Below are 27,739 nucleotides of genomic sequence, written 5' to 3' on the forward strand. Positions count from 1 at the left end.
AGTGACAAACAAGGGCCCACTACATGCTTGGCCAGCACTGCATGACCCAGGCAAAGCACGTATTCCGTGCATAAAGGCTGGGGACCAAACCTATTTCTTTTAAAAAAATATTCTATATTACAAAAATTTTAGAGAGCATTATAATACTGAAGAAGAAAAACAAAGTAGGAGAGTTCCAACCACCACATTTCAAGATTTACTCTAAGGCTACAATAATTAAGATAGTGTGATGGTGGTGAGAAAGTCAACAAACACATCAGTGAACAGAAGAGAAGAGATGCGGACCCATACAAACGTAGTCAGCTGACTTTGCAAAAGGATCAAAGGTAGCGGATTCGGTTCAATGGAGAAAGGATAGTCTTTTCAGTAAATGGTGCTGGAACAATGAGATGTCCAAATGCCAAAGAATGAATCTATTCAGGGACCTTATACCTTAACACATAATTAAAGTGGATGATATGCCAAAAAGTAAATTGAAAAACCATAAAACTTCTAGAAGAGAGGAGAAAATCTATGTGACCTTGGGTTTGGTAATAAATTTTTAGAAATAATGCCAAAAGCATGACCCATGAAAACAAAGATGAGTTGGACTTTGTTGACATTAAAAACTCCTGCTCTGTGAACAACACTGTCACGAGAACCAAAACATCAGCCTGGGAGAAAATATTTGCAAACACATATCTGACAAAGAACATGTATCCAAAAAGAAATACTCTTAAAACTCAACAACAGGAAAACAAACAGCCCAATTAAAAAAATACACAAAAGATCTTAAGAGATACCTCACTGAGTAAGATGTAAAATAACCATATGAAAAGATTCTCAACCTCAGCTGTCTTTAGGGAAATGCAAATTAAAACAATGGCACACCACCACAAACCTATTAGAATGTCTAAAAGTTAAAAAAAAAAAAAAACCACAACATTAGGAGAAAGAAGGGAAAAATGGACAGGGGGAATTGGAGGGAGAGATGAACCATGAGACTATGGACCTGAGAAACAAACAGGGTTTTAGAGGGGAGGATTGGTTAGCCTGGTGATGGGTATTAAGGAGGGCACCTACTGCATGGAGCACTGGGTGTTATACGAAAACAATGGATCGTGGATCACTACATCAAAAACTAATGATGTATTGTATGGTGACTAACATAACATAATAAAATTAAAAAAAAAACAAAAACAAAAACTGACAATACCAATTGCTGGCAAGGATGCAAAGCAACACTCTCATTACTGCTAGCAGGAATAACAGATAGTATCCCCACCTAGGAAAACAGTTTGGCAATTTCTTTTAAATCTAAACATCTTGGCGTGCCTGGGTGGCTCAGTCCATTGAGCGTCCGACTCTTGATTTCGACTCCAGGCATGATCTCAGAGTCTTGAGATGGACTCCAGGCATGATCTCAGAGTCTTGAGATCGAGCCCTGTGCAGGGCTCCATGGTCAGTGGGGAGTCTGTTTGTCCTTCTCCCTCTGCTCCTCCCCCCATCCCCTGCTCTCTCTCACTCTCTCTCTAAAATAAATAAAATAAAAAAATATATATCTTACCATGTGACCCAATGATAGAACTCCTAGGTATTTACCCAATTAATTTGAAATATTATTTATGGCAACACTCAAAAAAGCTATACTGGAATATTTGTATCAGCTCTATTCATCATTGCAAAAACTGGAAGCAGTGAAGATGTCCTTCTTAGGTGAATGGATAAAGAAATGGCGAAATTTCCATATAATGGAATACTATTCAGTGATAAAAAGGAATGATTATCAAGCCACTAAAATATGTTTGAATCTTACATGAATACTGCTAAGTAAAAAATGCTCATAAAAAGGGCTACATAAGGTACAGTTCCATTTATAGGACATTCTACAAAAGGCAAAACCATAGAGATAGTGAACAGATCAGTGGTTCCCAGGGATGTGAGGTGGAGAAGTGGGGACAGTTGAAAAGTGAAGCACAAGGAATTTTTTTCAGAGTGGTGAACCTATTCTTTATGATATTGTAAGGGTGGATATATGACACTATAAATTTGTCATGACCCACAGAACACGGCAGCACAGAGAATCTTAATGTATGCAAATGTTTGAACATCATTTACAAGTCAGGAGATCCTAGGATGAAATGCAGAATGTGAGAAATCAATCTATCTGGATGACAGAGGTGCTGACCTGAGTAGCTTTGGAAATGAGTGGAGACTATACGACTAAAGGCAAAAGAACTATACATAAACACAGTGCTCTAAATGATAAAGTCATTTCCTGTAGAGGTAGGAGTTAACAATTCTGATACCGCTCTACAAGCATAATGGAATGGAAGAATTAAGTAAAGGGATGGCAGATGCTGGGAACCAAGTTTCTCACTGTTGGAGTGGAAATTTAAAGACAAGCAAGGGAGGAGGCTAGAAAGATCCATGTGCTAATGGATTAGAATTGAAGACAAGAGTATAAACTCATATATAGCTTAATATAGATAAGGATGGATTCGTAATAGAATTTATAGGTGTATGTGTGAGTTTATTAGTATACACACATCTATGTCCTTGCTCTGTCATCTGAAAGGGCAGAGAAACATCATTAGAGTAGTAACAAGCGCACCTAGGACCCAAATACCCAAATCTTGGCTTCTCGTACCATTCTATGGTAAAAGGAACCAGGGCAACTTGGAGAAGTGGCTGGGATTCTATAGCGGGGATAAAGAATATACAAGATGAGCCTGAGGTACCAGGTAGGGCCGGAAAATAAAGAAGTGCTCAAAAATAGGTAAATAAACTACAATGAGAGTATATCAAAGGGACATGGGAGCCAACAGAAAGAACTTCCAACGTCCAAAGCTGAAACAATCTGCACAACAAAATCTTAGGGTTGGACTAATTCAATAGTTAGTACTGGATTATTACCTCAAGTACAAAATAAATACTTATGAGTCCATAAATAAATGGTTGAATGAATTAATCAGGAAGAAGAAACAAATCTCTGGTGTAGAAGAATTCCCAATGATTTATGTAAACACGCCATCCTCAAGGGGATGGAGAATTAACTCCCCACTCTGTAAATGTGGGCTGTGCAAGTGCCTTCCACCCAAAGAGGACAGTATGAGAAGGGAAGAAAAGAGTAGCAGTGGAGAAACCTGACAAACAGCACCTCAGCCAGGTGATCAAGGTTCACGTGAAGAGCATTAAGTCATGTTGATAACACGTACCCTTGATATGATGGGATGGTAGCACTCTACCTCTATAGTCTTCCTCTCCAAAACCCGTCACCCCAGTCTAATCGTGAGAAAAACATCAAACAAACCCCAAGTGAGGGACATTCTAGACAACTGGTCAGTACACCACAAAACGGTCAAGGTCATCAAAAACAAGGAAAGTCTAAGAAAATGTCATAACCAGGAGGAACCTCAGGATATGTACGTAGTATCATGGCTGAAAGTGTGGAACAGAAAAAGGAAATTAGGAAAAACTAAGGAAATCTGAATATGGACTTTAACTGATGATAATGTATCAACATTGGACCATTAATTGTGACAAATGTACCATACCAAAAAAAAAGATGTCAGTAAGGAGCAAATGGGTGCAGGGTGCATGGGAACTCTACTATCTCTGCAATATTTCTGTAAATCTAAAACTTTTCTAAAATAAAAAGTTTATGTAACAAAACAAGAATATTAAAATAATGACTTCAGAAAATAGAATTTTGTTGGATACCAAATGCTGAAAATAACAGGTACATAGTGATCTTTCCTATCTTGGCTATTATGAATAATGCCACAATAAACATAGGAATGCATATATCTTTTTAAATTAGTGTCTTAACTTCTTTGGGTAAATACCCAGGGGTGGAATTAGTGGATAATATGGTAGTTCTATTTTTAATTTTTTGAGGACCCTCCATATTGTCTTCCATAGTGGCTACACCAGTTTGCATTTCCACCAAAGTACCCAAGGGTTCTACAACCTAAGTGTCCACTGATAAATGAGTAAGGAAGATGTGGTATACATACATAAATACACAAGCATGGACATGCACACATGCATGCACGCACACACACACACACACACACACACTGGAATATTACAGAGCCAAAAAAGGGGTGAAATCTTGCCATTTAGGACAACATGGATGGCCTTAGAGGGTATTATGCTAAGTGAAATCCGTGAGGCGGAGAAAGATAAATACATATGATTTCACTCATACGTGGAATCTAAAATGGTCAAATGAATAAATAAACAAAAAGCAGAATGAGACCTACAAATAAAGGGAACAAACCTATGGGGAGTGTAGGGTGGGAGTGTGGAAGGCAAAATGGGCGAATGGGAGTGGGAGATATAGGCTACTAGTTACGGAATGAGTAAGTCATGGGTATAAGGCACAGCAAAAGGAATATTCTCAGTGATATTTTAATAGCATTGTATAGTGACAAACAGCCACACTGGTGGTGAGCTGAGCATCATGTATAAACTTGGGGAATCACTATGTTGTACACCTGAAAAAAATGTAATATTGTGTGTCAACTCTACTCAAAATGTTTTTTTTTTTTTAAGGTGCATAATGATCAAAACCTGAAGAATGACCAAAAATTAATGCACCCAAGGAAGTGAGGAGAGGCCCTTCCACAAGTGATGTATGAGGACTTCCCCAAACCAATCCCAGAGGGACAAACAGGGCAAAGGCCTTCACAAGCCCTGATACACATTTGTGCCTCAGAAAAATATGAAGTCACCATACTACGGGTTTCTTGGTAAAGCAATATTATTTACTCCGTTCTGGAAGTTCCAGCCAAAGGAGTAAGAAACAAATAAAGAAGTTTAACATACACATACTGAATAGAATGAAGTACTTTATTAAAATCCTAAGCTCAGGAGTTAGATTTAAATTCTGCCTCTGCCATTTGCTATATGCATGACCTTGAGCGATTTCAATGAACAAAGGTCCATTCTCTTACTTTTAAAATAGAGAGAATAGCCAACACAGGAGAGGAGATCTTCTTCTATAGAAGAGATCCAAAATGATAAAATGAGAAACTATGAGAATCGAGACTTCCTATTTGAAAGAAATAATCATTTTAACAAAAATAGAAAACAGATTTCATTCACAAAAAGCAGTCACAAACATCAACTTTCCAGCTACAGATGTAATGAGAAATATAGGAGCCTCTATTAAAGGAAAACTGCAGACCTTTCCCAAGGAAATTTGGATCAAGAGATGTGCCATGTTTCCAGATGGAACAACTTAACTGTAAAGTTATCAGTTCATCTCAAATTACTTTGAAATGCAATCTAAATCTCATCTCCAAGTTTTCAAAATGATTTCTAATATTATCTGGGAGAATAGGCAAGAAGAGCCATAACATTTTTTGAAAAAAAGAGTAATTTGTTACATGAAAAGATGAATGACAGAGTAAAAATCATTACAAAAACTAGCTATTTAGAAAAGAAAACAAACAAACAAAAAAGAACCCATAGTTCAATTGCTCAGCATACACCTCTGAATAAGCTTTAGATGGATTAAAACAGTATTTTTTCAACTCCCGGTCACAATCCATGAGTGGGTTACGAACACAGCTTTCTAAGATATGAAGTGTAATGGCAGAGAAGAGGAAACAGTGCCCATTATGCAGAGTAAGAGTGAGCACTGCCCGTTGAAAGCTTCAACCACACTGGCTCACGGTACCAACTATTTCTTCCTGTCCCAATGCCACTGGCCTAATGCATCAAACATGAAAAATTCAAGCCATGAAAGAACAAAATGAAAACATAGGTGAACTTTCTATCTGGCCTCCGAGTTGGGGAGAGATTTCTAAACATACATCAAAGACAGAAACTCCAAAAGAAAAAGCATGATAGACCTGACTGGGTGAAAACATCAAAACCTGAGTCTATCACAAAACACCATTAAAGGTAAATGACAAATCGCGGAAAAATGTGAAATATATAGGATGTATTCATATCCTTAATATGTAAAACAATCATCTTGCAAATTACTAAGAAAAAGACTCACACCCTAAAAAGGAAAGCATAGGGTACAGCAGGCAATCCGTAAAGAAGAATTACAAATGGCCTCTATTTTTTTCATATATATAAAAAAATAAGAGTTAAATCTGCACTGTCGTCGAAGAAGTAAAAAAAATACCAAACTCTGACAGAGTCAGGTAATTGCCTCCCAAGATCCATTCTTCTGCTTTTCTTTGGTAACAAGAACTTTGATTTTTAGAGGGCTTGTTGCTTTTGAGCTGAGAAGTCTACATTCCTCAGCATCTAGGTAGGGTCACATGACTAGACTCAGCTCAAATGCAGACTGAGTCGGCCACAGAGATGGAAGCAGGATTACATCCGGATTCGTAGAGGTCTGCTAGAAGTAAAGTAGTGTGTTCTTTGTTCTTCCCTTTTTCCTGTTGACTGGATTACAGACAAAATGGCTGGAGCTCTAGCAGACATGCTGGCCCACGAGGTTACATGCTAACGTAGCCATGGCAACAAGATAAAAGGGTCCTTGATGATTTAGATGCCCCACACCAGCCCTGGACATCCTACTACTTGATTTACTTTGTAGGAAAATGAAATAAACCCTCTCTTGCTTAAACCACTGTTATTTGACCACTGGAGTGTTGGTTATGTACTGCTAAATTCTAACTAAAGAAAGTACCTTTTTTCTTTATCCATGCAATGAAAAAATTACTTTAAAATTCATAGTCTCTAAAGTTGGTAAGTACCCTCTGAATAGGTATTCTCATACACTGCTTATGGTGTATGTTTTCTGGGAGAAATGTTGCTAGTATCCAACCAAAGAGTTACAAACTGCATATCCTTGTACCCAGAAATTCTACTGCCTGGAATGTATCCTATGAAAAAAATTAAGATACATGAAAAATTAATACACAATAATGTTCACAAAAGCAGTGTTTGTAATAATGAAAAATCAGAGAGATGCTAAATGTTAATAAGAGAGGACTAGTTATAAAAAATACAGTACATTTATAGAATCAGATACCACATGGTCATTAAAAATCAGGTTTTAAAAGAATAATTGATGATATGGGGATACTATTAAGTATTAAGCTAATAATGAATATTTTAAAGTGGTATGTGATTATACTCCATTTGGGAGACTATGGGTAATTTTATTCTTTGTATTTTTCAGAATTTCTCAAACACAAACATGTGCAACTCCTCTAAATTTTTTAATGTTACTAAAAAATCTGCATGTGTCTACTGCCTTTGAGCACACAGCTATCTGCTCCGTTTGGGGGGTTCCTTCTGCTCACCTCCACGGACAGTGTGTTCTGGTCCAACATGCCTCACTAGTCTGCACCTTAGAATATGCTTTCTGCTCCCCTATGAGTAGTCTTTGCAAGGGATAAGGAACACCTGACATGTGACCATAGTTCACTTACAGGTCAGAGGTTCCCACTCCAAACCAATCCAATCCCTTGCACCCAGTCCTGGGATCTACATGCTTTTGAGACACTCACAGTATGTCGTTGTACTCTGAGTGATGCTCCTGAGGCCATTTCAGGTCTCCCCGTCCCCAGATACCAAGATGGCATTGTCCTCGACTCCCTGGGAGCTCCTGGCCTCACATCAATATTGCCCGTCTTAAAGCAAATGATCTTTAAAAGGAATGTGTTCTATGTTGATTAGAAACTGTGTTTAGCTGCAAGTAACAGAAAGCTTGATTAACAGTGGCGTAAGTTCATGGAGCTTTACTCTCTGACATAAGAAGTTGGCAGATAGTAGTGCTGATGTCGGTTCAGCAGGGACCCACATTCTTCCCGTGTTTCTGCTCAGTCATCCTCAATAGGTAGACTTTAATTCACAAGCTTTTCGCCTTGCGGTCACAAAATGGTTGCTCGAGCTTCACACACACCTCTGCAGGGAGGAGGGGCAGCACTAGTTGTGCATGAAAGCCAAAGCTCTCTCAGAAACCTCCAGAAGACTTTGTCTGTGTTGCACTGGGTAGCACTGAGTCAAAGGGCCACACCCTTAGCTGAAGAGAGACTGGAAAATTAGGACATAGCTGGACACACGTGTCCTCAAACAAAACCAGAACTGAATCGGTACGGGAATGACAGCTGAAGTATCTGCTACATGTTGGCAAGACTGATTCTAGAACCCCAAGGTCTTTGGGAAGGCAGTGTGTTATCGAACTGCACAAAGAACAGATCAAGTTATTCACATACATGGGGGGTATGTGTGTGTGTGAATGCGTGTGTGTGCATTACCTAATGGAAGATGGAAAACTGATATCCACGGAGCACCTATTAGAACCAGCTGCTTTTGTAATTATCTCCAAGAATTCATTTGACTCTCCTAATAACCTCCCCAAATAGCCCTTATTCTCTGCTTTTGCAGATAAGGAAATGGAGATTCAGAGAAATTAAGTAGCTTGCCCAAATGCACACAGCTATTAAGTCCTGGGTCCGTGCTTCAAACCCACAACTGCCTGACTCCACAGCCCACACTTTCTGTAGCACACAACAGTTATGCAACTTGCCTTTCAGCAAATTTTATCATATGTACCTGATTGGCAAATAATGCAGCAGAGTAGTTTGCATCCAAACTTGGAGATACATAGTTCAAGACTCATGGGAGATCTGATGGAGAGCAACCTTCTATGGAAAACGGAAGACAGTAGGTATGCTAGTGACCCTGACTGTGACCACTCCCTTACCTGCTGCCCATGGACAAAGAGGCAACAAACCAGGACTCCAAAGGGCCAAGTATTCAGCTAGAGTTATCACAGAAAAAGACTAGGGAAAACAACCCAGAGATTTTAGATGCCAACCTCAATCAGAAGTGTCAGAGTAAACCAAGAAGGAGGTCTGTCTCTACCACACGTAGAATGAACAGGAACTCATAACAGACAGGCAGTAGAAAGGGACCCGGTGTAACCTGGATATTTATTTATTTAAATACTGCTCTAACTAAAAGTGTAATAGATAGGTTATAGACTTATATTTACACTTAGTTGTGTTCATTCATTGAACAGACCCTGTGCTGGGGATATAATGATAAAAAATTAGTCGGGCGCCTGGGTGGCTCAGTTGGTTAAGCGACTGCCTTCAGCTCAGGTCATGATCCTGGAGTCCCGGGATCGAGTCCCGCATCGGGCTCCCTGCTTGGCAGGGAGTCTGCTTCTCCCTCTGACCCTCCTCCCTCTCATGCTCTCTGTCTCTCATTCTCTCGGTCTCAAATAAATAAATAAAATCTTTAAAAAAAAAATTAGTCATAATCCCCACTTTCAAGGAGGTCACAATTTAGTGCATACACACATCAGTAATATCAAAGATTCCAAAATGTAACAGTATGCCCATAGTTTTAAGTTAATTTCCTTGTCTTCACTGTGTGAGATGAAGTCTAGCTCTTCTGACCCCCGAGACTATGGTAGCAGTAGGTCAAAAGTCTAACAAAATACTCAGAAGGGAATAAAAAGCCTTTGGAGTACCAGACTTACAAACCCAAATCCATAAAGAGAAAGAAACATCCTAGCTCTAGACAACTATCACCTTGGGACGTAAGTGAACTCCACATGAAGACACATAAACAACATGTTATTGATGTATCTGATGTTAAGGGTTCTTATCATCCCACTTAGGAGAGAGACAGCAAAGGACCTGGGCACAGAATAGGCATTTAATAAATGGTGGATGGGTCATTGGTGGATGGATGGACAGCTGAGTGGACACACAGGTGGCTGGACAGATGGATGGAAAGACAGATGAACAGATGGATGGATGACGGATGAAAACATGTGATCACTACCTCCAAACTCAATCACTGCCCTCAATTTTAGAAAACAAAACAAAACAGAGTAGCTATCGGAGTGGAACCTTAAGCTTTAGATTTTATTTTTTAAAAAATCTTTAGAGATTTATTTATTTATTTGAGAGAGACAGAGAACAAGCATGAGCAGGGGGAGGGGCAGAGGGAGAGGAAGACAAGCAGACTCCCGCTGAGCAGGGAGCCTGACCTGGGGCTCGATCCCAGGACCCTGAGATCATGACCTGAGCCAAAAGCAAGAGTCAGACCCTTAACTGCTTGAGCCACCCAGGCACACCTAAATTTTAATTTTAAATAGGCCTGAGAGGACTCCAGAAGCAAGGTATGTGAAGTCACAGATCAGTGTTATTTCAGTTCACTACTTCTTTCCCAAACAGGCACTTCCTAGGAGATACAGAGATAATCAGTGTTTAATCCTGCTACTTCACAACATAGAGATCTGTATGATTCTTGTACTAGAAGCTCTCAATCCAAATGAGAACAAACTTTTGCTAGCTCCAGATAATACCTCCTTTGCCTAGAAATGTTCTCTGTGTGCTCATGAGAGCCTGAGTCAACTCTGAACAGAACGTTCTATTCCAAAGGACACTACGCTTCTGTCGTCAAGGCAAAAATACTTGCTTCCAGAGACACCTTGCACCCTTTGCCTAAGCCAGGGAGGCAGGACACAGGGAGAGAGAAGACCGCCCTGGGGCTGGTGTGGATGATGCCATCTGTCCCCATTCCAGAGGAGCCAGAAACACACACAGCAGTTAGGTTCCAGCCTGAGGCCAAGCCCCAGAATGACTGACCTAAGAAGGCCACCAACCGGCAGCTGGCGCTCACTGAGCCAGCCTCCTCAGGCTAGGGACCTAATTCACCTATGATACCCAACCTTTTCAAGTATGGGAAAGTGCTTTGAAAACTGCAATAGTCTATACACTGCATCAATTCATTCATTCCACAATGACTGAAGGCGGCCTAATCTATGCCTTGCACCAGCCGATGCTCTGTGCTGGGCGCAGTGCACCCCGCAGTGAACCATCTGTAGGGAAAGCTGGGGCAGAAGTGGAGAGGACACACTGCCAGGTGCAGAATCACAGACCCCACAGCAGCCACCCTTTAAGACCTGGGGGCGCAGGGGCAGGGGAGGAAGGTTTGGGAGAAGGGCAGATGCCAGGTCCTGGAGCCTGGGGACAGCCAACGGTAGGTATCCCCACCCTGAAGGAACTCGGGTCACAGGCTGGGATCCCAACACCAATCAGGCCAATAGAGCAGGGGGACCTAATGCTGTCCCCCCAAAACTGTCCTAGCACTCTGAACAATCCCTGGGGATTAGCTTGCCTTAGGACAGAGTCTCTTAAATCCTAAAATGTAAAGAGATGTGGGGACAGGAATCCAGATCTCTTCAGCCTCAGTCATGCCTCTCAGGGGAACAGTTCCATAGGATTAACAGCCTCATAAAAAGAAGGGCTTTTTTTTTTTTTTTTTAACTTGGCTTAAAGTAATTTTTTGCAAGTCATTTTTGGGGAATATTTCTTGTCCCTGTGCATTGGTACATGATCAGAATTCTGATCAAATCCCCTGTCTGCACTAATTCTCTGGTCTTAGACACCCAACTTCTAAATCTGGTTTCACAACATCAGTATCCCCTGCCTAGGTGATTTCTGACATGGGGCTATGCTCACATCCCTTGCTGGGGTGGGACCCTTAAGACTCACTCAATTGCTAGCCTTGCCCCACCTCCACATGTGACCTGCTGGAAAAAGCCCTTTAAGAGACTCAAGCATAGGGGCACCTGGGTGGCTCAGTCATTGAGCGTCTGCCTTCGGCTCAGGTCATGGTCCCAGGGTCCTGGGATCGAGCCCCGCATTGGGCTCCCTGCTCAGCGGGGAGCCTGTTTCTCCCTCTCCCGCTCCCCCTGCTTGTGTTCCCTTTCTAGCTGTCTTTGTGTGTCAAATAAATAAATAAAATCTTTAAAAAAAAAAAAAAGAGAGAGACTCAAGCATAGACAGAGCATAGCCAGGCCACGGAGACCAAAATAAACTGGGGGCCTCGAGGCTGGGGTAGGAGGCAACAGGCCCATGTAACTGCCTTCCTGGGATACCAGGCAGATAGGGAAGAGGAGGGCTGTGCTGGTTTTTTATGCTGATCCGTCTACACAACAGAAGTTAGTCAGCATGAAAGATGTGCCCCCAGCACCACCTGCTACTGCATCCCTGGGAAATCTGAAAGCCAGAATTCTCTTTTCTACGACCCCCTGGTCATCCTCATCACCTCTTCCGCCCCAGGATCACGGCGCCTGCGCTTCCCAGAACTTCACCTCCGTGGTTCTGAAGTTCTCTCTCCCTGGAGCACATGGAGTTCTTGAAATAATGAGATCCCCCAGTAGAACCCCTGTGTGTAAGTAGGTCTGCCTTCTCTCTGGCAGCAAAGCTCCTTCTTGTCAAGGAGGGGTCCTTGGGTCTACTGTTCTGGGGTTCAGAAAGGAACACACGCTTTTACCTGCCATGACACCATCATGATTTCCATCTGTCTCTTCCCTCCGTCTCTTCAGACTGAAGAGATCTGCCTGGCTGTTCTGCTTTTGTTTTGTTTTGGCTGCACTCCCAACCAATGTGAATGTCTAGTACCATATATGCAGCCGACTGCTGATTCTGTGCTTTATCTGCCGTCCTTACATATCCCTCGAGTTAAATCATCAAGGCGACATTCCTACTTCCTTCATGTCTAATCACCACTTGTAGTTTTTAAACAGAGAATCAGCATCATCACCAGTGAGGTAATAATGATAATGACGTAACAGCTGTAGGTTCTGAACTCTATGTTTACAGTTGAAACTGAGCTCACCCCTTCTCACCACACCTGTGGTGCCCCACCTTCCCCGGCTGCCCGCGGGGTGGCAGCCCCTTGCTTTCTTCTGATTATAATCTCAATTTATTTTTTATTGTAATGCTGTCTTTTCTTTTTGATAGATAGCAGGGCAATGGAAGAAAAGTCGACTTCAGGACAGATTACAAATGAATTTTTATCTTTAAAGAGCTGGGTCAGAAATGTGGGGCTATCCAGAAGAGCCCAGGATGGGGGTGGTGAGCGACGAGCCCATGCCAGTCCTGTGATGAACTGCAGAGAGCCAAGCGTGCTTCCAGAGAGGAAGAGAAGAAAATGAGTGGGGACGTAAACTCTCTCACCTGGCACAAAGCCTGTCAGCGCTGGGCTCGCAGGGAAGGTGGGCAGGCTCCGAGAGCAGAAAGCATGCACCGCCCGGTGAGGGGTACTTGAGAACGTGTGGCTGTATGTCTGCAGGTTTTTCTCTTTCCACAGGAAAATGGATGTTTGATTTAGGTTAGGAACACAGTCTGATGTGAGTGTAGGAGAATGAGTTCCAGAAAAGCCTTCAAATCCCTGCTCTGTCATTTATTAGCCATGCGGCCTTGGGCGCGGTACCGCATGCTCTGGATCGCAAATGTTCCCACCAGCAAAAGAGAGGCCATTCTTTGGTCAGAGGAAAGAAATGTACACATCACGTGCTTAGCTGGTACACATGGTAAGCACCTTGTACAGATGATCTCTTATTGCCATTTTAAACACTGTAGACTATGGTACATCTATATAAAGGACAACTCTTAGAATGAGGTAGCATGTTCAACACTTGGCAAATACTCGTTGAGAATCCAGACAAAACGGCCTCACGTAACTTCCATTCTAGGTGGGCAAGACGAGACAGTGCAGAAAAGAGGTCAATGTGATAAAGTAGAAGGGGATGCATGGGACAGAGGAAAACAAGGAGGGAAGGGGGACAGCAACTGCTGGGGGGGCTCCCGAGAAGGTGACCTTTGTGTAGAGATTTGAAGAGGGGGCTGATGGAGCACGCTGTGTAGGTGTCTGGGAACACGGGGCAGGCAGAGAGGGCTGGTAGTGTAAACCCTGAAGCAGGAGCTCGGAAGGCTCCCCTGGGGGCACCCATGGAAGCCCATTTGCCCCGGGGGCCGAGCAAGCAAAGGGTGCAGCAGCGGGAGATGGGTACCCACACACAGCAGTACATCTGATCACACTGGGCCTTGCGGGTCACTGAACAGATGTCCGCTCTTCGTCTTAACCAAGATGGGAAGCCACTGGAGTATCTTGAACAGGGGATGACACCATTTGACCTACATTGTACAGAACTGGTTTAATGACTACGTTCAAAAGAGAATGGAGGGGCCCAGAGTCCAATTAGGAAGCTATTAGAATAAAAAAGGACGATGTCTTGGACCACTAGGGGAGTGGCAGGGGAGGTGGTAAGAAGCGGATATATTTGGAAATCTCTTTGAAAGCAGTCAACGTGATTATGGTGTGTGAGACAAAGAGGATTTCCTTTTCACTTCAGCAAATCAAAATACAGAGGTGGCATTTATTAAGATAGTAAATACTGCAGGAGAAAGGAGCAGTTTGGGAGCAAAGATCAGGGGTTTGATTTTGGACATGAAGTCTGATATGACCACGGGCATCAAATGGAAATGCTGAGTGGTCATTACATGGTTAAGTCTGGAGCTCAAGAGAGCGGTGTGGGCAGGTTGGCTAGAGGGAAGGATGAAGGGGGATAGACACACCCCCTCAAATACACATCTGTGTACTTAGATGAAAACATATATATGACATATAAAAGTGGCAGGGTACAAAATATTACGTAGAATGTAATCCTGATTTAGGATGAGTAAAGTTTAACAAGTCCATGAGTATATGTATATTGAAAATAATGGGAAACACACACAACAAAAAGCTAACAGAACTGAAATCTGAGACACTTTTGCCAATCATTTAGATTTCAAAGAATATGTATTAATTTATAAATTTAAAGAAAAATCAGGGCAAGAGAGGAGTGCCCTTTAGGCAAACTTCCAAAGCCACTAATTTCTAGCACAGACCCTTCTCTGGACTCCAGTTACTACTGTGGCCACCCTCTGCCTCAGTTTACCCTTCTCTCCCTTTGTATCTTTAGCTCTCTCCCATTCGTTGCTGCCCTATAGGCTTCCGAATGACCAGGAGAACCTCTACTTTGGCAGAGCTGAACTCACAGAAGCGGAAGAACCTGAGTTTAAAACCAAAGTCAGCAGTTACTCCAAGAACCCTGACTAGTAAGTTTCTCTTCTTTGCGGTTGCCAATTTAAGTTTTTTTTTCCCCCCCTTAGGTCATGACATTTAGAATAGCAAGGCCCTAAAAATTAAACGTTCCTTTACATGTTTAATTTCTGGCCGTCGTGAAGCACAGAAGTGAAGGAAGCTGGATGGATATGGGAAGGTGAAGACAAACCACTTTTAAATTGCAAGTTTGCAAGCCCAAGGCCTTCTCCCTATTACACAACAAGCATTAAAGAAAAATGTTCTTTCCTGGATACAAAGATAAACCTCCATTTTGCTAGAAGCTTCTGCAGCAGGATTCTTGTAGGCTTTTTCCACTGGACATTACAGCTAGGAAGAAGTCTTTAGACTGTCTCTTTGGCACCAGCCCCTTCTCCGTTAGACACTTTCCCCCAACTCCACTTGTGATAACTAATGGAATTAGACAACCGTCTGTCAACCCAGGACTTTTGCCCCCCAGAATCTAGCCCTCGGGTTGTAATCACCATCTGAGAAGAGAAAATCATTGCAGACTATTTTTCCCATTTCAAATAGCTCAGAGGCCGGGAAGCTGTTATTCCCTCTTCAGCACGGCCCTGCTACATAGACCTGTCATCCCCTTTCCTCCCTGGCCTGAGCCAATCTCCACCCACACACCCCCCCCCCCCGCCACCCCTACCTCCCAGCCCCTGCCAGGCTGGGAACAGATGACAGCATCACAGCCTTCTCCAGCATTCCAGGTCGCCTGCTGACCCATAGCCCCCTTCTCCAAAAGCTAATCTGTGCCAACAGAAGCAAAGAAGGAGCTGTGCTCAGAGAGAGTGATGTTCTCTCTACTTCTTCCTCAAAAGACAGAGGAGGAGGGAAGCGGAGAGATTCTGCAGAATGCCTTCAAAATACTGCTGCTTGTGGAGACCACCATGACATTCTCTGCTTGACGGCTGACACTCCAAGATTTGGACAAGTGAGGTCCCCCCACCCCCCAGCTGTACAAAGGCACTAGCCTGGGACTCCGGAGGCATGGGCTATGAGAGCTCCATCCCCACCCACTGTCTGACCTCAGGGAAGGTTCTCTCTCTCATTGAGCCGTCGGGCTCCTCTGCTGGCAAATGGGACCAGCACAAAGATCCCCGGTGGTCCAACTCTTTTCCTACAGAGGCAATGTAACGTGGTAAAGCATAAAAACAGAATCATTCTGGGCGGGGTCTGAGGCCCCATCCCTTGGTCCTCACGGGAAACCGGAGGCATCTTCAGGAACACGAGGGTTCCCTCAACATGGTATGGAAAAAGAGAAGTGACATCTTTTCCTGATGTTATATCCTACAGCTGCAAAATTCTCACCTCAGCAACGAGGGAGCCTCAAACCCCTCCTTTGGACGGAATAAGGCTGCCAAGCCCAGGTCAGGGGTGGAGAGGGTTGTTTGAGAGAAGGGAGGACAGGCAGGAGGGGGCCAGGCTCAGGCTAGAAAGAGGGGAAATGTTGGCTGGTTTAAAAATGTATTCTGATGACTCTAATGGGAAGAAAACTCTATTTTCCTCTTAGATTTTCAACCACTGTGAAGAAATCAAGGAACAAGTGCCTCATATCCTTCATTGAGGATTGAAGAAAAAGCAGCAGAAGTAACCCCCCCAAGCTAAAGCATTCATGTCAGATACAAGAACTGACTTCCTAACTGGGCTGGCTATTGGGGACTGGAAAATACTAAGAGAAATTTGAGGCCAATCTTTTCTGGAAAACTCTTAAAAAAGCACAGAAATCCAGGCTTAAGATGAGATTTCAGTCATATATATATATATATATATATATATATATATGAAACAATCACTTTTCTGTACTCTAGGGGCCGGCCTGACAGAGATGAGAGATTTAAAAGGTCATGACATCACTGAGAGGTGTGAGAGGAAATATTCCTAGGTATTCAAGGATGACCCCACCCTCTACGATGTCTTCAGGGACCACATCAAAGGAGAGATGCCAATAAAAAAAAAATCAAGAGAACAAATAATCAACCACTTGGCTTTGACTTCCTAGAAATGCTCTTAAAACTTAAAGCTGAGACAAGAGAGTTCTGATTTGCAAGAACTAGAGATGTTGTAATTCAAAGACCAAAGGCTAGAAGAAGTAGAACGCTCTGAGATTTTTAAGACAAGGTGCTAGACCCTGCCCTCACATACCTTCGACACTCACATCCAGCACTGATCCAAGTTGAGGCTACAAGAAGTACCATTTTGGGAAGGAGAAGAACAGGTGGAGGTAGGTGAGCCCCTAAGAAAGCTTCTGCTCACCACTGTTCTCCCTGTTCTCCAACCCAACTCTGGGTCCCAGACAGGGATAAGGCGCTTGTGAAACCACAGACAGGTGAACAGCCCCAGTGATAAAGAAGACCTGTGCTCTCCTACCAAGTGGAAATTCAATTCGGGGCAAGCTTTATGGAAATACCCTCTGCATAAAATAGAAATGGCTGCCAAGTAGATCCAAGGACAGAGTGCTGGAGAGAGCAACCTCACCAGTCTTTCTTGATACTAAAAGATTATCGAAGTATATCCCAAGTTTTCTGTGGCCCTGATCTCCCCCTTGCACCCTCTCCTTCCCCTTCGCCATCCCCCCTCCCCACGCTTGTGAGAGCCTCATGGAAAGAACTGTCAAATCAAAGGAAAAGGTCAGCCTTCCCTCCACTGTGTCCAGGTAAAATGTTACTAAGTTCAATGTTGCATTTCATATAATGACCCCGGGGACTTATCACTGCCTTCACTGCCCATAGTATATTCTTATCCCCCAGGGTGAACATTGATCAAATCTGTATTAAATAGTTAAGCATTACACCCTGATAGGGGAGTATAGTCTCCTCCATGAGGATGTTGTTGCATATGTAGTAAGTTAACTACAGCCACCCGGTCTTATCAGCACGTAGTTTCTGCTTCCCCCTCACGCCTGTATAAAAACTCCGCAGTAAGTCACAGCCCAGAAAGTGGGTCTTAAACCAAGGAGGACAGTCTCAGAGCCTCAGGCAAAGAACTGTACCCAGTCTGATCGATACCTCAAGTAACAGACTCATCATTGCAAGCTTCCAAGGTGGTATTTCTTAGACAAGTGCCAGATGATGTGAGACACAGTGTGGAGTTCCAGAGCTCCTTCCCATGCAGAGGCAGAGGACTTCATAAAAGCAAACCACTGACCCACGAGCCAGTGGAACAAAAAATAATTACAAACGACTAAAAGAACTGATGAAGGAAATATAATTTGGATTACTTGTTTTGGAATACTGCTGATATTACTTTTTTATTGTTGTCATTTCTGATGGGTATATGAGCCCCTTTGCATTCCTCCTGATTTATCTCTTACTATTAACCTAGTAGTTGACGCTTTTTCAAATATTTTCAAATGAAACACTTTTAAATGGCATTCTTATTCTCACTGACCTTTCAGGATTCTCGAACAATACTCTTTTCTAAGTCTCTTTGTTGTTTAATGGCAATGCAGTAACTTGCGAAGGTTCAGTAAGAATCTGTTCTAGTTTTTACCAGAACATAATTAAACAAATGCATGGTACAGGCAAGGCCATACCTGGAGTGTCATATTTGAGAGTGAATTTCATTTAATCAGGTGTGACAAGTCTACCATTAGGAAATAAGCATTGGGGTGCCTGGCAGGCTCAGTCAGGAGAGCATACTACTCTTTATCGCCGAGTCAGGGGTTCAAGCGCCATGTTGGGCATAGAGTTTATTTAAAAAGAAGAAGAAGAAGAAAGAAGAAGAAGAAGAAGAAAGAAGAAGAAAGAAGAAGAAAGAAGAAAGAAGAAGAAAGAAGAAGAAAGAAGAAGAAGAAGAAGAAGAAGAAGAAGAAGAAGAAGAAGAAAGAAAGAAAGAAAGAAAGAAAGAAAGAAAGAAAGAAAGAAAGAAAGAAAGAAAGAAAGAGAAAGAAAGAAAGAAAGAAGGAGGAGGAGGAGGAGGAAGGGAGGAAGGAAGGAAGGAAGGAAAGGAAAGAAAGGAAAGGAAAGGAAAGGAAAGGAAAGGAAAGGAAAGGAAAGGAAAAAGGAAAGGAAAAAGGAAAAAGGAAAGGAAAGGAAAGGAAAGGAAAGGAAAGGAAAGGAAAAGGAAAGAAGGAAGGAAGAAAGAAAGAAACAGGCACTGTACTTCATGTGGAGACTTCCCATGAAACCAGTCTGTTACCTTACCAAGGCAAATCAGGAAGCCTGAGCAGATCTGGGGCCCCTGAGGAGAGGTGAATTCACCCCCTTGTAGAGATACCACAGGCAAAATGGTGGAGGTGACTTTCTTGGCTTGGCTTCCTCACCTCCGAATAGAAAAGTAAATAAAACCAGTACATAATATACCCAGAATAACAGAGACTATTGAAACTTCCTCAGATTATTAAGAAATCCCCAGACAAAAGTGAATTTTCTGGGTTTTGTAGTTTCTTCACACCACAGGGCTTTAGGTTTTCAGACCATACTCCAAGGGAGCGCATGTACATGAATGAACATTTCTTACTGCAATTATATAAATGAATCAGACCCAAACACAGGGAGATCAGCTTTTTGCTAATCAAGAGGAATTTATGGGGATTAGCTGTGACCCTAGCACTGGTTTACAAGGTCCTTCCACATTCTCAGCCAGACCTTCCGAAGAGCATCTTAACACAATATTCCTGTGATCGCCGCCATGAACAAGGCACATTCAAGCATCTTCACCTATGTGCCCTGGAAAAAGCAATACGACCTACGAAGAGGGGAATGCATGAACACACACACCCTAATCACCCTCTCCCATTACCAACAGAAGACATTTAGAAGAGACATGCGTGCACGCACGCACACACATTCATTCACGCACAGAAACGTGCAACATTTTCCATGGAACAGCAGCTACCATGGAGAAAGCCCAGCCCCACAGAAGGCAGATGCAAACTTCCATCCTGGCTCTCATTAAGGAAGGCTCAAAAGCGGGCCAAGGCCAGAGGAACAGCCTTACTTTCTCCATCACTGAAACATCCGAATAAGGCCAACCTTCCCTGCCCCTCTCAGCCATGGGAGAGAAACAGCTGGCCCTGGAGAGTTTTTCTCCTTCTGTGTGTTCCCTGGCTCCATGCTGCAATCCAAGCAGAATATATTAATGAAGAAATGCCTTTTGGAGGGTGGAAGACTCTCCACTCTTGTGCCCTCTCTGCAGTCTGTTTTGAAACGCGGCCTTGAGAAGTTCAAAGGACTTAGAGATTCAAGTTCAAGGAAGACCAAGACACACCCCAAGGCGGGCCGTGGTCTGAGACGCGAACAAACCTGCCCTTCTCATGTCACAGCCGACATGACCACTGCAAGAACCTAGTGCATATCCTGGTCTCATAGAATTATTTTCCAAGACTCTTAGCTCTTCTTTTTCTTTTTAATGGTAGCTGAAGGCAGTTCAGTTTCAAGTCCCTACACAAGCTGGAGTACTTGCCAAGTCCCTCCGTTTCCCCCTGTGTGGGCTCAAACAGCTTTGTTAACTGCCAGCTTCCTAGCACTGGGAGCAGAGCTTGGCCATGTCAGCCTCCCTCTAGGGGGTCTCCTGCAATCCCCACTCACCATTCTTTTCTGTCTTGTGTTTTGGTGGCTCAGGCTCTGGAAGACATGGACAGGGCCCGTCACAGAGGATGGTGAGGCTTTTTCCAGTGGAACAAGCATGGAACTCCAACTTGCACTGCAAAAGAGAGACAGAAGAGGCTTTAAGAATGCAGCTGAGCAAAAGGACACAGTCAAGAAAACCAAAAGACAACCGACAGAATGGGAGAAGATATTTGCAAATGACATATCAGATAAAGGGCTAGTATCCAAAATCTATAAAGAACTCATCAAACTCAACACCCAAAGAACAAAGAATCCAATCAAGAAATGGGCAGAAGACATGAACAGACATTTCTCCAAAGAAGACATCCAAATGGCCAACAGACACATGAAGAAGTGCTCAACATCGCTCAGCATCAGAGAAATCCAAATCAAAACCTCAATGAGATACCACCTCACACCACTCAGACGGCTAAAATTAACAAGTCAGGAAACGACAGATGTTGGCGAGGATGCAGAGAAAGGGGAACCATCCTACACTGTTGGTGGGAATGCAAGCTGGTGCAGCCACTCTGGAAAACAGTATGGAGGTTCCTCAAAAAGTTGAAAATAGAGCTACCCTATGACCCAGCAATTGCACCACTGGGTATTTACCCCAAAGATACAAATGTAGAGATCCGAAGGGGTACATGCACCCCAATGTTTATAGCAGCAATGCCCACAATAGCCAAACTGTGGAAAGAGCCAAGATGTCCATCAACAGATGAATGGATAAAGAAGATGTGGTATATATATACAATGGAATATTATGCAGCCATCAAAAAATGAAATCTTGCTGTTCGCAACAACGTGGATGGAACTAGAGAATATAATGCTAAGGGAAATAAGTCAATCAGAGAAAGGCATGTATCATATGATCTCACTGATATGAGGGATTCTTAATGTCAGGAAACAAACTGAGGGTTGCTGGAGTGGTAGGGTGGGAGGGATGGGGTGGCTGGGTGATGAACGTTGGGGAGGGTATGGGCTACAGTGAGCGCTGTGAATTGTGTAAGACTGATGAATCACAGACCTGTACCTCTGAAACAAATAATACATTATATGTTAAAAAAAATAATAATAAAAGAAGATAGTAGGAAGGGAAAAATGAGGGGGGGAAATCAGAGGGGGAGACGAACCATGAGAGACTATGGACTCTGAGAAACAAACTGAGGGTTCTGGAGGGGAGGGGGGTGGGGGGATGGGTTAGCCTGTGACGGGTATTAAAGCAGGCACGTATTGAATGGAGCACTGGGTGTTATACACAAACAATGAATCATGGAACACTACATCAAAATAATAAATAAATAGGGGGGACTAAAAAAAGAATGCAGCTGAGCAGACCCCCATATGGCTTCCCCAGGAAGTGGCCAGTGCCACTCCAACCAGATAGGCTCATGGGAGCAAAGAGAGAGAAGGAAGGAGTGCATTTCAGGTCAAGGTCCAAATGGCAGAATGCTGAATAAGAAATGGCCTTTTATGTCTTTCCAAATGCATGGGGTAACATCTAGGATCACTGCAGAGCACTGTGGTGCTTACTTTAGTCAATGATAAATGCAACTGTAACTGTGAACAGAAGTATTTTTTTTAAAGATTTTATTTATTTATTCATGAGAGACAGAGACAGAGAGAGAGAGAGAGAGAGGCAGAGGGAGAAGCAGGCTCCCCGCGGAGCAGGGAGCCTGATGCACAGGACCCAATCCCAGGATCCCGGGATCACGACCTGAGCTGAAGGCAGACGCCCAACCATCTGAGCCACCCAGGCACCCTGTTAACAGAAGTATTCATCTGAAACAACATCTCGGAGTTCCAGGGGTCCACAAAGGCCCACTCCACAGCAGAAGGGCACCTCCCCCTGTTTCCTTACTCTTTACATAGGGTGCTTCTGCCCCAATGCAGTGACCCTAGGCCCTCTCAGCTGCTCACACGCTCTCCCTGGGCATGGAGGCAGAGTAACCACCTAGTTAGCTCGCCGGATGGTGTATATGAGGCCCAGCCTCGACCCATCTGGAACAAGCAAGGAGTGACTGCTTTTGCTTCAACTATCCCAAACCTGAGTGCTACACAGTCGTTTCCCCAGAGGATGCCTGTGGGTGTCTCTAGCCTGGGACTGGGTGCAAGCACCCATTTAATTCTCAGATTCAATGGTGAAGTCCAAAAGCCGGCATCTCTTCTTGTCAATCCTTTATCAGCCACACTAGTAGTGTTTTGGCCACTTTCTGCCACTTTTATCGTCAAGTCTCAATGGATTCAGAACACAGGCTGGAAAGGATGTTATTTATAGGTGCAAAAGAGTACAACAATTAACAGTATTTTTAGGATCCTGACATCTAAGGGATAAGAAACAGACTCCGACAAGTTAAATAACCCATAAAATATCACGATGATCATTCAGGGTGGATTCTAAACCATGTCTGAGCGCAGGGCTAGGCACTTGCTGGTCCCACATCACTGGTCCTGCCACGTGCACAGGCTTGAGAGAGCAGACATCCCATACGGTACCCCAGGTTGCTATTGGCCTGGATCTCAGTTGTCTGACACTTCATTCCTTTTCCAATTACACAATTCTCAGGATCCAGGCCTGCATGCAATCAGCCTTTTGCTAAGGCCCACGGGCCCAGAACCATGTTTGTATCTGGTGGAGGTTCCAAGGAAGAGGAGACAGGCAAAATTTACCAAGCACCCACTTTGTGTGCGGTTCTTATCGGGGGCCATGGGGAATCTTTTAAAAGAAAAAATAGAAATACAGTCCTTGCCCTTGGAAAACACAAATGCATACTTCTGAAAAGCCCACTAGCATTTGCAAAGCAACACGCCTGAGGACAGATGAATACCGGCTCATGGAGAAGGCCGAGCTATTCAGTCCCCGTCCCGATTACAAACCGAGGGCAAGAGTGCCTCAAACCTGGCTGTAAACATCCTGGAGTCACTCTGGGTGACTCCAACTGTCACCCACACGGTAGCCAGCCTCACGGAGAAAGCGCAAGACAAGCCTATGGGGTGATGACTTCCCTTCGAGGCAACTGCCTTTTGTACGTACTTGTTAGGCGTCTAGTATGTGCCCAGTGTGGCTGGAGGGGTGGTGGGGACTGGAGGCAAGGCAGCCACAGCCCAGGCCTCCAACCTCAACAGACTTCATGAGGAGGCACAAAAGAGCACATCCCTCTAAAGCCATGTGGCCAGGACTGTGAAGTGGGCAGGAGTCGTGTGTATGGAGGGATGTGGCACAAAAAGCCCCACAGGAATGGGATGGGCCTGCTGCCAGCCAGGTGGACAGAACGCACGCCAAGAGGAAGCCTGGAAGGGGGCAGGGGGTTGTCTGTGTAAGAAGCTTCTTCTCAAATCCTGTATGCATGTGCCCAGGGCTAGAGAGAAGACCACGGTGGCCAGTCCTGCCTCCTCCCTCCGCCCCACTGCTCTGGAAACAATCCTGCTTCAGTTCTCAAACTATTTTCTCAACAGAATCCCCAAAGCTAACTTAGGGGCAACAATATATTTGTATATGAAAATTTATTTTGTAAAGTCAAAACTTAATACAGTATTACTTACTCTAAAGCCTTATCCTACTGTTACCAGAATTGCCTGTTCATATCTATGACAGACTGTAATACTCTTCCCAGACATTCTCTGGCCTCCCTGAAAGAGGAATCTCTGCTCCGCTCACCGCCCCGGGAGGGGGGTGGGGGGGAGTGGGCCCCCCTCCCCATGGACATCAGTCCTGGCCACGTGACTTGCTCTCTCTGGGGACTGTGAGTAGGCGTGACAGGCCAGGGTTGAGCAGGTGTTTTAAGAACCACGGCTTACTTTTATCACCTCTCTTGCTGTTCCCCCTACTATAAATACGACATAAACCACAAAAGGGCTGATCCTCTGGCCTGGGGCCCGGAGGGGAGGGCGGAGGGCAAGGACCAGAGCTGCAGCTAACCCAGAGTGAATACACAACATGCACAGGAGGTAATGGTTGCTGGCTGCCATGAGCCACTTATGTTTGGGAATCCTCTGCGAGCACAGCGTAACGTATCCAAAGGTAGCAGCACTGACTTCCGACTACACCATGAGGTCCTTATCACCTGGAAAAAGTCTAAGTCACTGTCTGATCCCGGGCACATAGTAGGTGTTCAGCAAACAGTTGCTCAAAGATACAGGCAGAAGGTGGTGGTGCTCCCTGGGCTCCTCCAGGCCTCTGTTGTGGTCCCCAGAAGCGACCACCCACCCTCACAAGGAATGCAGGTACTGGAGCTCGGGAATGTTCCCAGTGAAGCATCCTTGACCCACACCTGCTGCCTGAGTCCTCTCTGCGAGCTCCACGTCCAGCACTTGGCCTTCCAGTCTCCCTGCTCACCCTCGTGCATCGCTGGAGTCGGAATCTTGTCCATCTGCTTCCTAGATGCCCAGAACACTCGTTCCCCTGGGGGGCCTGGCATTGCCTGAGCGTCCCTGCGGACTGTAATTCTAGTAACTCCACTTCCCTGGCCAGCCCCAGAACCCCCTCTTGTGGACAGCTGCTGTCGCAATCTGTGGAGGCAGCCAGGCCTTCTCCCGGACCCTGGGGAGGTGCCACCAGAGAAAACAAGATTTGTCTGCACCAGTGGAAACCCATGTTTCAAGGCCACAGGTCCGCCTTTTTATCTTCCAAGACAGTATGTGGCATTTAAATGAAGCTCAAAGGACTAGAATTCCATTTTTTTAAAAAGCTCAACACACACTATTTAGAGATACCTATCTATGTGTAAATATATATGGGGGGTTGGGTGACAAATACCAAGACAGGGGCGACCTCTGGGACAGAGGCAGGAGGATGGCATCAGACAGGAGCCCAGAAAAACACCGTGAAAACTGAGAGTGGTTTATTTCCCAAAGCTTAGTGGTAGATTCTGAGGTTTTGTTTGTTGGGCTTGGCAACTTACAGAAATAAGACATCTACATTTATGTATCAAATATTTCATGATAAAATATAGAACAAAGTTGACATGCGTCTATCAAAGTGACGACTGAGCTCTACCCATGCCTCCCAGGGATTGTTGCTAAGAGGAGTAAATGAGAGCACATGTGGGCACTTGCAGGCAAGGGGAGAGGGCACCCCTGGCTCTGAGCCTGAGTTCTGGACTGTTGCTGGGGGGTGGGGGCTCCTCAGGGCACCCACGCATGTCCCCTTCCCACAGCACTTCACTAAGTCCCACCCTCTCTCCCCCAGACTCTTGCTAGGGAAGGACAGTTACAGAGGCCGAAAGGTGGTCACTGCACCAGCCTTCCTCACAGGGGCCAGGTAACTTCCAAAGTACAGCACTTCTAGCTAGACTGGGCCGCACTGCCCGAGGCCTTCACGCCGGGCAATGGCCTCCAACGCCTTCTCCCAACCTGCAGGCCACAGATGTTCAGGAAAGCCCTGGCCATTCACCTGCAATTCCAAGGGGAGAAAACGCACAGAGCCGGCTGGGCTCTGCAGAAGTGTGCCCTGCGCTGTGCACATACCCATGCTGCAAACACTCAGCAGGTATGCTGGCCCTTCGGCATAGGGCTACCAAGAGAACAGGGCCAAGAGAAAAAGAGGCAGCTCACGGTACTTTTCCCGGGCGGCGATGCCACGAACAGGCTCCTGGCCCAGCAGACACTGGGCTCCCACCTATCAGGACAGGGGCAGCCTCCCCTGGCAAAGAGGCGGCAGGACCGGAGCGTGAGAGTGCAAATCCCCTACAGAGACGTGAGGAGGGAGACCCAAGCGGCTCCCGACACCACAGCGACGGCACTGGTTCCTTTTCAACATGACAAAGCCTCCAGAATCGCTGCATCTTCTCTCCCACCGTGCTCAGAGCTGCAGGTGCCCGCAGGCTAAATCACCTACGGTGATCTGTTGGCAGTAGGGACGTGCTCGGGTGGCAATTACCGGCTCCCTCCACACCTGCCCCAGAGATGCTAGGGACGCAGGCCGTCCGCCTGCACCTGCCAGGCTCTGGTGACCTGTCTCAGAACAGTGTCTGCAGAGCTCCAACTTAAACAGGGTAGACTGGGAGCCTACGCCTTAGAGTCTGTGGCTTGGAGGGGGAAAAGCAAACAAAACAAAACAAAATAATTAAAAACAACTACAAAATGGCATTCTTGGGAACTGATAAAGGAACACCCATAAAATTTTTTTTTTTAGAAAAAATTGTGGGGAGAGAAGAGGAGGAAAGAGGTATAAATGAATTTTTTGGATTTAGAGTCGAGAGCCGGTCAGTTACTCCAAGCTCCCAAAGAGCCAAGGCTGCAGGCAGGCCCAGGAGCTCCTCCACCCAAAGGGGAAAGTGACACACTGAACAAATGTAAAGACCGGTGGTCACTGCGGCCTGTTGGGGAGAGCCCTGCCAACCCTGACCTGTATCAGAAGTGGGTCTAAGCAGAGAGGAGTCACCACCGCCCTGGCCCCCACTTACCCTCCAGAAGAGACAACTTTGCACCTTGTGTTAGTATTGAATTATAGCCCTCCCAAAAGATATTTGGAAGTCCTAACCCCCAGTATCTTTACTTTATAGAGGGTCTTCACGGAGACAATCAACTTAAAATGAGCTCAATAGCGTGGGTCCTAATCCACTATGACTGCCATGCTTATAAGAAGGGGAAAGTTGGACACAGAGACAAACCCGTGTAGAGGGAAGATGGAGAAGTAAAGTGACATAGGGAGAAGACAGCCACCTACAAAGAATGCCTGAGGCTATGGGAAGCTAAGGACAAGGCAGGAGACAGATTCTTTCTCCCGGCCTCAGAAGGAACCAACCTCGCCCACACCTTGGCTTCCAGCTTCTACCTCCAGGGCTGTGAGACAGTCAATTCCTATTGTTTGAGGCACCCAGGTTGTGGTTAGTGCAGCCCTGGCAAACTAATACACCTTCTGCCCAGATGTTTAAAAAGAGACAGTCTCGGGGTGCCTGGGTGGCTCAGTCATTAAGCGTCTGCCTTCGGCTCAGGTCATGATCCCAGGGTCCTGGGATCGAGTCCCATGTCTGGCTCCCTGCTCGGCGGGAAGCCTGCTTCTCCCTCTCCCACTCCCCCTGCTTGTGTTCCTGCTCTCGCTCTCTCTCTGTCAAATAAATAAATAAAATCTTAAAAAAAAAAAAGAGAGACAGTCTCTAAGGGATGGAAATGCCTCGTCTTAGGTTTATAGAACACAGACTGTTGTGCCAAGATGACTCAGTCCTCCGTGAAAGCAAGTAAAAAACCTGGAACAGCAACTTTAGGATGTTGGGCAGGTGGACATATAGAACTTGGCCAAATACTATCAACTGTGACTCATGTGCAGAAATATGAAAAATTCAAGACTTTATAATGATTTT

At 44.8% G+C, this 27,739-nt stretch overlaps 1 protein-coding gene across 1 annotated transcript in view; it reads right to left on the bottom strand.

Annotated features, from left to right (window-relative positions):
- The window catches only part of SPOCK1 (SPARC (osteonectin), cwcv and kazal like domains proteoglycan 1), a 180,492-nt gene that overhangs the window by 82,065 nt on the left and 70,688 nt on the right, over positions 1-27,739 (bottom strand). The window contains exon 4 of the mRNA XM_064595652.1: positions 20,415-20,529. Within this exon, the coding sequence (XP_064451722.1) occupies positions 20,415-20,529 (115 nt within the window). The remainder of the gene's footprint in view (positions 1-20,414; positions 20,530-27,739) is intronic.

Source organism: Mirounga angustirostris, unplaced genomic scaffold (genome assembly GCF_029215605.1).
Source record: "Mirounga angustirostris isolate CCGP_5_RB_7025 unplaced genomic scaffold, mMirAng1.0.hap1 SCAF_7, whole genome shotgun sequence".
NCBI classification, from domain to species: Eukaryota; Metazoa; Chordata; class Mammalia; order Carnivora; family Phocidae; genus Mirounga; species Mirounga angustirostris.